Source organism: Python bivittatus, unplaced genomic scaffold (genome assembly GCF_059951505.1).
Source record: "Python bivittatus isolate LINGU-HERP-01145 unplaced genomic scaffold, Pbiv_v1 ctg000980_np1212, whole genome shotgun sequence".
Taxonomy (NCBI): Eukaryota; Metazoa; Chordata; class Lepidosauria; order Squamata; family Pythonidae; genus Python; species Python bivittatus.
This window is the reverse complement of record NW_028277125.1, coordinates 27,862,517-27,872,698: the sequence shown is the minus strand read 5'-3', so window position 1 is coordinate 27,872,698 and position 10,182 is coordinate 27,862,517. Positions and strand designations below refer to the sequence as shown.

The 10,182-nt window shown below is 33.8% G+C and overlaps 1 protein-coding gene across 1 annotated transcript in view; it reads right to left on the bottom strand.

Moving 5' to 3' along the window:
- Nucleotides 1–139: 139 nt before the first annotated feature.
- PCOLCE2 (procollagen C-endopeptidase enhancer 2) overlaps nt 140–10,182 on the bottom strand; it is a 33,077-nt gene continuing 23,034 nt past the window's right edge. The window contains exons 5-9 of the mRNA XM_025169762.2: nt 7,806–7,942; nt 6,120–6,274; nt 5,400–5,483; nt 4,426–4,593; nt 140–2,280 (exon numbers count right to left, since the gene is read on the bottom strand). Of these exons, the coding sequence (XP_025025530.1) occupies nt 2,150–2,280; nt 4,426–4,593; nt 5,400–5,483; nt 6,120–6,274; nt 7,806–7,942 (675 nt within the window). The 3' untranslated portion in view covers nt 140–2,149. The remainder of the gene's footprint in view (nt 2,281–4,425; nt 4,594–5,399; nt 5,484–6,119; nt 6,275–7,805; nt 7,943–10,182) is intronic.

Here is a 10,182-nt window from a genome sequence, read left to right as displayed (position 1 = left end):
AATAATGGAAATAAAGAGATAATGAAATTGAAATAAAATATTTCTCCTGAGGCTTTTTTAATACACACCCACACCCATACACCCACACCCGAATCTATTTTTGCACTACAGATTTATAAAAAGTGATGATTACAATGTTGATGATTCTTCTGAATTGTCTGTATATTTCCATTTGAATAATAACCAGAACTTATTATCTCTGAAAAAAATAGGTGGATTCTTGGATTAGAAATTGAAGATTTTTGCTTAAGATAATGACTATTTTGTAGTGTATATTTTATCTTGTCAGCTGAAACACTACAGACATAAACTGGCATTAAAAAAAAAGGTAATACTACTCTAACGTCTGTTCCAAGTTTGTACTCAGAAAAATAATTCCTTTTGCTGTTATGAGTATCATAAAAAGGTATACAGCTTGGAAATCTCACTGTAATTATAGAAAAACAGAAGCTGTTTTGTGATCCTATTTTTTTTTCTATTTTTTTTTTGTTTCATTTTCTTCCATTCAGTCAAACCATAAATAATGTGCTTTCATTATTTAGCAGTGTTAGAAAAATAATGGCAAGAAGTTTATTTAAAACTTTATTTCATAAATAATTTGAACATTCCTATTAAATGGTTTTCTTTTGGTACTTTGTAATACCTTTAAATGAGAACTTACTAATAATTTGTTTTGGACCTAATAATCTGAATATACCCTGTTTTCTACTCCAGAAAGTGTTTAACAACAAAACAAAACCTGACAAAAAAACTTTTCTTTGTCACTATCATTCTTCAAAAGCACAATACTAGAACAGGCCACTCAAAAAACCAATACAGAAAGAAGTCAAACAGAATATTTTGCAATGTGAGGCTCAGAATTTCTTTACATAGAAAGCAGAATCCAAGATGGTACAATACCATTTGATAGCTTTGGGTTAAGGAGCCAACTGATACACATGGACTGATTGTTTCAGATAATCTACTTCATCTTGTTTTCTAGAATAGTTGTCTGTCTTAATTCAAAGGTTTCAGCATTATCTATTTAATTTACATCTATTATATGAGCAAGAAATCCAAGAATAGCATTTTAAAAATAATAGCAAAATAGCAAAGTGTGATACGCTAAGATCTTGCTTTGTCCAACATAGTATGGTTCATGTTTAAGCATGCTGGAATTTGGGAGGTTCAGATTCAAAAGTAATGAGATTAGATTTATACATTTAAACTGTTATCTTTTTGAGCTCAAAATTTAACATGATAAAACTTACATCCAAAAATTATAGGGCCTCACTTTCCAAATCTCAATAAAATGATCAGTGGACCAAGCTGGCTCTTCTTGACAGATTTAGTCTTATATATTAGAAATTGTCAGAGTTAAGTATCCTGCAGAGCTGTACTGATCTGACTGGAGATTCTAATGAAGTTCAGAGTCCAAAGTATATTTTAATCAGAATCTTCAGTGACTGTTCATAATCCTCCATTTAGTTTAGGGCCATTCAACAGTCTTGAGCCATTCAAATCAGATTCAAAATATGGATTAAAATGTATAAAGATGAAAGTATCCTTCCCACTGTTTGGAAAATTACTGTTCATCAAGTGATCATAAAAAACAATGTTGTTTCTGTGCATCATAATTGTGGGCCTTTTTGTACTGGTCTTAAGATTTTTAATGCTGTTACCATTCCCAGAATATTTCCTAGTTGTAATGCAGTGGGTCCAAACATTATTTTCCTCCCTTATTGTATATTGATTGCAGGCTCTGAATCAAAATCCTACAGCAGGAAATATTAGTTCTAAGCCTGAAAAGCATGTAGTTAGTTTTTAAAAATGTGTTAATAAAAGTGTTTTCATCATTGATAATACAATGAAACTGGAAACCTAAATTTAAAATGAATTATTATAAATTTTGCACTTGTATCTTCAATAATCCAGTATAAATTAAGAGTTTCAGTGTAGTAGAAATTTGTTGTTTCGAGTTGCCAAAAGTTTTGAAATATAGCATGCATATCAAATACATTTTTCTTTTGATTACTTGCAACACAGATCAATGAGGATTACATCGCTATAAAAATCCAGAAAGTATACCAACTTGAAAAGTGCAATTTTTGTCTGTACGAAGAAAAATCCAAAAATAAATGATTAAGAGATGGCTTCAAAAATTCATACTTCAGCACCTTTTGTTTTTTAAGACATTCAGGATTTTTTGGTTCTTAGTCTTGAAACTCATAGTAAAACTGCTGGGCAGGATTTTTCCTCTGCCATCTTCTTCTACCTGGCCCATGATTACATAGTTTAGACCTATTGAAAAAGAGAAAAATGGTAAATTCTGCTTTATAGCTCAGCCATGAATTCTTCTGAGGCAATCAAGGTACTTTAGACAACTCATAAGTTATTCAACCTATGCAATCATATACACATGCAAATATTGGTCAAATGCAAATATTGCTCAAATGTTACATGTTCTGTTGACTATTAAAAACTATTGTTTGTCTATTTCTTCAGTTAAAATGTATTTTGTCACATTTTCCACTAGTCATTGCCTAGTTAGTTTCTGTTGTGATCTCTCTCTTAACAACATTTGATAGCTGTTTAATTTATATTCATGGTCTATAACATTCACATAGCATTTCTGCGGTTTTATGCCACTAGTCAAATAACTCTAGTTAGGTGTAGTGCTTATTTAGAAAATGTTATTCTAAAAGCAGGCTTCTTGTTGGCAATATCTTGCTAGTAAATTCAACCATGGTGAATGAGCAAGCATAATTCTCATTTACTATGCCTTAATGAGCTTAAATATTTCATTCCTCCCAAATGTAGTGTCTCTCTTCCGCTGTCAGGATATTGGTCTAGCTACAGTATATTGCAGAAGCTTTCCAAAGGGAACTTTGGGCTGAGAGGACCATAGTAAATAAATTGTTTTTTTCCCTAACCTGATAAAAAAATATGCTGAAGGGAATTGGCTGGTTGCTCCAAGAGATAACCAGAAGAAAAACACTTTAATCACTGCTGTAAAGATTACATTGAATAGCAGTTAATTTTTCTAGATTGTATTTACTTTCATGAAAGATTTCTGCAGAACAGAATGAGACTTGATAGGTTTTGGAATCTTTGCATATATAGAGCACCTCAAATAACTCATTCTGAATAGGCAGCATCAAAGCGACAGGCAAAAAGGACATAGGCTATGTGATTGTCCTATATATAAAATTATATTTTTGTCTTGTCTAATTAAATATTATTTAACTTTTTAAATGATCAGATAATCACTTCAGATTGAGATTTGTCCACAATTTTCATTATGCCCAACTAATACATCTTGCATAAACTTTCCTTTTTTCCCCCTCTTATAGGTGGATAGCTCTCTTAGTATTCACTTGCTCAACAGTAAAACCTGAATCTGTAATCATTTTTAATCCTCCTGCTTAAAATGATCTGTATGTTTTTGTAATCATGGATAAGATGATAAGCATATTCCACCAAAAATTCCACCAGATGTGCAAATTTCTTTGCACATCTATTTTGAGTTCCTAGGTAAACAGATGTGTAGGGACAGAGCTAGCAGGCAGGCCACGCTTTAGCTATTTTTGTAAGCAGGTAAACACCTATGTAGTAGTTATATCCACATGTGTATTTAGTTATAAATGTAAAACCTAGTGATGAGGTTAGGATCTGCTCTGTATAGCTAAAGATACTAGGTTACATCTAGATTTAAGTGCCTGCAACAGGAATGCTGAAAGCAGATTTCATTGCCCCATTCTCCCTGGCAAGCCATCCAGTAACCCACACCCTTAAAATTATACACAAAGAATAAAGAGACCCTGTTGAGTGGGGTGGACTGTTACATAGGTGGCTGAGTAACAAAAACCAAGCAGGGCCAGCTTCCACGAGTGGAGCCAACCCTATATGATTTTGCACTTCCTGATGCAGGGATTCTTATCACATTTACACATAAAGATTTTTTTTAGCATTCATTCAGTGTTTAGTTTTTTATTGCCATTTAAACATTGTGAGAGCTAACAAAGGAATCTAACATCTAATTAGTTTTACTGAAACCAGAACAAGTCCACAGTCTAAAAATTACAGGTATAAGCAATACACTTTTGGATCTTAAGTGTTGGGCAAACATGGTTATGCCTCCTAATAACACACACTTATTTTAGTTTACTGAGCTATGGATTCTTTTATGAGAGCGAAAATAGCTTAAGCAATCATCCTGTTTCAGCTCACCTGTATTATTAATATATATACACACAACAACTGAAAAGGTTTTAAGATAAGCAAAATTTATGGATGTTCTCACTCATTCCACTGTGTTTACTGTTATTTAAATTATCTTTATATTTTGTTCTGTGAATGAGCAATTTAAATATAGTTTAATATGAACATGAAAAGAATAATAAAGTGTTATGTACAAAATTCAGAATTCCATTTGAGTCTACTTACCTCTTCTGATAAGAGGACACTGTTTACAGATAACAATAATCTTGGCACTCAGATTTTTGCCTGCTTGCTGGATTGCTAAATTTCCTTCTTTATATACATTAATGATTGATACGGTTGCATACAAACTTCCACCTCTAGTGTTGGTTGTGATAACAGATCCAGTTATTACTAAAAAGAACAATTTAGGAGGAATAGATTGCAGTTAACTTGTTACAACAATGAAGCAGTTTTTTCCACCATTCAGCAGTGGAAAAACCTAAATAGAAAATGTAGTACCTAAAAGAGAGTCTGAATAAATAAATAAACTTGAATAAAGTTTGGTAATTTATGGAATAAACAATGGAAGCAAAAGAGTGTTGCATTGCACAGCTTTAATAAAAAGAGAACTGCAGCTTAAATGTCCATGTTCAACTATGAATATTGGACAAATAAACTTGTTTGTGCTGGCTTAATATATAGCATGCTAATTATACTGATCAGTTGCACTGAGACATAACATAAAGCAATGATATTTATAACTGAAAAAAGAGGGGATATGAACTTTCACACTGACATCATTAAATATAACTACATTATAGAAACATATTCAGAAGATAGCAAGGAATTAAGAGCAAAACAGTATGTACTATGAATTTATCACTTTGAATAAAAAATACATGCTGTTCCAAGAAGACAACATGCTGATGTTGTCACTGAATCAACACTTTCATACAGCAACAGTCTCCTTCTGTTCAGTCATTTGTGTTTAGACTGGAAAACTCTTCTGACACAAATTCACACTGTCTTCTCATCAAACATCTCAAGGAATATAACTAAGTCATAGACTCCAGTGCAAGAGATGCAGTTGTATAAGCTGAAAGAATTTCCTTGTGCACTAATGGTAGCTTACAGATAAATGCTCCAACCCTCTCTTGTAAACATACAACCTTAAGTTACTGGTTGGGGGTGGGGGTGGGGGAGAAATCTGATCTTACCAAAGTTACTTGAACAGTAATTGCTCTCAAGAGTTCCACTCCTTCTGCATTTTTGCTGGCACAGGCTAACTGTAGGTTTCAAGGCTTTCCAAAGAGACCCAAAATGAAGAATTAAGTATTTCAGAACTCTGTTAAAAAGGACTTTCATTTTTCATGTGTTGTTTTTATGTTCAGTTACAGAAAATAATATCACCCCCAAAGTCAAAACCCCAAGCAATCTAGACAAGCCAGGTTTTAATAAGCCAATGTTCTATACCAGCTCTATAGGAATTATGCAATTATGTAGAACAGTGATGCCTGAGTTCATGGAAGCACAGATGAGACACTTAAGATTCAATTCTGGAAAATACACAACATCTCAATTGGCAAAATATGTCTTTTGTGAATCCAGAGGTTTCTTGTGATTACAATCAGGACTAAGGCAGAGGCATTATGGAGAGAAAAGCTTGCTATCGAATTAAAAAAAAAAATCCCTTGCCTTAACAACTCTAAGAGCTGCTGAATGAGCAAATATATGTCCACTTTTCCAAGTAAGGGCAGATACTTTATTTCAGACAAGCAATATCACTCCATGTGTGATGTTCCTGTCACTTCTGTTTAATCTAAACACTTTTTTGGGTCACTTAGTTACATTAAAATTGTAGCAGATGAGAAAAATGACATTGCAATATGCTTGAATTGTTTTTCCCTATATGATTTAAATGAAGACTCCATACTCACCTACGATGGTAGGAAGCATTGTGGTGATGGTTGGTGATGTGGTTGTTGGTAATTTTTTGGGTCTGAATTTATAATGACCAATAAAGCCATCAGCAGTTAAACTTAAATCAGACAAAAACTGAATAAACAACTCATTTCTTTCAGATATAATAGGCCTAAAAGAGAACAATGTAATGTTTTTATCATTAATAACTCTGCAGACCATAGTACATAAACATCCTGCACATATAAATATTTTGAATGAACCTGAACCTTTCTTTGTTCATTTCCATATGGCACGTAAAGATTTACTTTGAGAGAAAAGTAAGCTTCCCAATTCCTAAATAAATCTTTCTACAAATCTTTACTTTAGCTCTTAGGAGAATAAAAAACAGTGAAATAAAACAGAATAAATGGATCTAAAACAAACTGTTAGAAATTACTTATGGATCCATATACAAAAAGTATAAGTGTAGAAAACTGCAAAATTCTCAGCATGTGTTTATCATTAAGAACAAGTCCTATAGTTAATTCAGAAATACTCTACTAGTAGAACATCAAGCCTGTCTGTCTCTGTCATAATATATTTACAATGATTAATGACAAAACTCATAATTGGAGAGATAAAAAATCACTTATCTAATTGGATCTAAATTCAGTATTAGCTTTCAAACCTGACCACTTTCCTTTTCCCATTTTAATGCAGCCAAAATAATGCATAAGTCAAGTTCAATTAGAGTAAAGTGTTATAAGCAGTATCAGGGATGGTGGGAGGAACAAGGCAATCAAGGCAGCTGTGGAAGAGAGAAATAACGAGGAAAGAACTGGGCTCAGCTAGTTTAGAGCAAACCCACCAGTTTCTAATAGCTATAGCTAGAACTAGAAATTCTGCAACCTTCTTAGACATTTCTGTGCAGTGATCTTGCAGCAACTAATCTATACTTGTTGACTATGATCAGTGGGAAGACTTGCTAATAAGTTGATCAGTCAGATCACAAGGTCAGGTATGATATCAGTCTAACAACACGTGTGCCACAGACTCAACTGTGTCTGAGCGCATACAAAGGCAATCCTGATAAGAAATACTGTGATATCTACCTGTAGGGACCACTGAGGGCAGGGTATCAAATCATATTAATGTGAAAGCTCTTCTATGAGTGACATGGAAGAGATGATAAAAATATCTAGATGTATAAAAAGAAGTGCACATGGGCTCACAGTAGCAGAATTTTTGTATCTATCTTTTTGGACATCAAGATCCAAACTCTAGGATTTTTTTTTTTTTTTTTGGCAAGATGGCATGATAGCATTAGCACATTTTCTTCCCACTGCTTCTGTGGTACTTTTATCATACTTTCATATACATCATGATGGTGCTTGCTATTTTTAACCTTATTTAATGTGCACATTTGCTTAAGATAATTGAAAAATAGAATAGGATTATTTATAAATTAACATGAGTCATCAGTATTGTAATGAAACAATACTCTACCATTCAGATTTGGAACTACTGTAACTTTTAAGGAAGAGAAGATCAGTTACAAATGTCTAAATGTGAAAAGTTATTGCATAGATAAGCTCTTTTGAGACTCTAACAGGCTTTCATTGAAAGAAAAATTATAGCGGCCCCATCACCTTGTTCCATCCCTCTCTCGCCACTTTTTATAGCATTTGAAAAAGTGTAGTTTAACCAATAGGCTTACTTACACTGGTGGGCTGTCTCCGCAGTACTTTCCAATTCTCCTGGCATCATTAATCTTGCCACCATTAAAAACTGCCACATAGTCGTATCTGCAATAGTTATCTCTCTCTACATCAAATTTTTCAAACTTTAACTCTATGAGCTGCAAGATAATGAGTGATCTAGTTAAATTAACACTTGTTATAATTTATTATTACCATGAAAATCTCTTTGACATCTAAAACATTTCCTGACCTACTTAGTTTTAAGCCCTTCTTAAACCAGAAGGAGTTTAAGTCTACATTGGGTCACCTTTATTTTAATCATTTTTATAAAATATCTAGAACAAGTGATTTTAAAACATTTGGTGCAGGATAAATCTAAATAGGTCTCGGAATCACCTTTCTCCACTGGCATGCATTTAATATAAACTGGAAAGAGGTAAATCCTGTATGTCTTTCCTGACATGTGATTAAATAAATGTAAGCTTTCTATCAGTTTGTGGCTGTGCTGGAAAATAGACTTATTCATGAATCCCTATACAATTATTTAGCTTTGTATCTGTCTTTGGTCACTATGTGCATCTCTATTCAAACATGAAAGACTGCTTAAGTTATTTTTAGTTGTATTATGTATTTATTAGTTGGTAGTTCTTAAGCTACTTGCATATTAAGGATAAAACCAGAAAGCAAACCTCATTCATTGCAGAGCCTCATCATATAACAGATTACATAGCAAGTATCCCATGCTATTAGTCAAATAAAATGGGTCCCTTTCAATATTTTCCTTCACTTAATAATTGGATTTTCAAACACTAATTCAACATTACTTAATTAAAACATTTATATAACTAGACTATTCCTTAACTATCTGGCATTAGATTAAGGGTGAGGCCCTGATTTGCAGAGTTCCTCGTGGCTCAATGCTCTCTCTTCTATTTAACATCTGATTGACCATCAAGTCAGTGTTGACCCTTAGTGACCACATAGATAAATTTTCTTTATGACAATCTTTCCCTAACCTGGTCCTTCAGGTCTTCTAATGGCACAGCCATTGCCACTGTAACTGAGTCCATCCACTTTGGTGGTGGACATCCTCTTCTTTCCTTTCATCTTTCCCGGCTTTACAGCCTAATTTAACATCTACATGACATCCAATGACAAGGGACCAGATACCATCAGTACTCTGATGATACCCACTGGTTTATCTTGACCCTAGGCCAGCCATGAGACTTCGTCAATGTGCTGTCTTAGTGCCTGGGGGATTGGGAGAAATAGGCTGAAGCTCAACCTAGTTAGACTGAATGGTTGTGGGTTCATGGACTACTTTGTTCCAGGGACTTATCAAGTTTAGTACTGATGTAGTTACATTCCCCAGACAGAACTAGTATGCAATTGGGCAGTGTTCTGGACTTATAGCTTCTGCTTAAGGAACAGGCAGTAGCTATGACCAGGAAAACCTTTGCACAGATTTGTCTGCCCTCACCTTGTTCACTGTGTAGATGGATTACTGCAATGGCTCTACATGAGACTGTCCTTGAATACCACTTGGAAGATACATCTGGCCCAAAATGTGGTAACACAAGTAGTTATGAGTGTGCCTCAGTATACTCATGTAACACCTTACTACTTGATCGGCACATTAACAAATTGCTTCCAGGTGCAATTCAAGATGTTGATTGTCTTTGTATAAGACATAGGGCTTGGATATTTCCATGACCACCAGTCTCCCATTGCATAAATGAATTTAGAGATGACCTTGGGGAAGGTATGAAAGAGCCATTAAGGAGGAACTTGGAGAAGAGATTTGATTGCCCCTACAGAAATTGAACCAATTATGAGAATGAAATAGCCAGTCAGCCTGTACGTAACACTCAAAGGTTGGACTCAAATTTAGACTCCAAAAAAAGATGCCTTATTCAACTTTTTATGTTATCTTTTAAATTGTATCATGACTAAGGATCTCAAAAATTAGAAGTGGTGCCTAGTACCTAGAACAATATGTCTTAATGAAACAATATGTCAAATGAAACAATGACTCCAGGATATCAAACTGAATTATACATTTGTAAAAATATTCAATATAGTTAAAGTTGATTTTGAAAGAGGATAGTTCTTTAAAATTAGGGCAATGGTATGTTCTGTACCTCTGAAATACTTAGGATTGCTTTTTAAAGGTTTAAAGATTTCATTTTGACTCAAATACTGTTAGCCAGAGACAAAACATCTGGATTTTCCTAAAATTCCAACAAGTCTTGCCATTGGTCATAGTGCATCAAAGCCTTTTTGCTTTGAAGGTCCATACTTATTAAAGGTCTGGGAAGAATTAACTGAGCTTCCCAAGCCAATAACTTGTTTTTAAAATAACAAATTACATGAATTTTAAAATAATGAGCTTAAATGT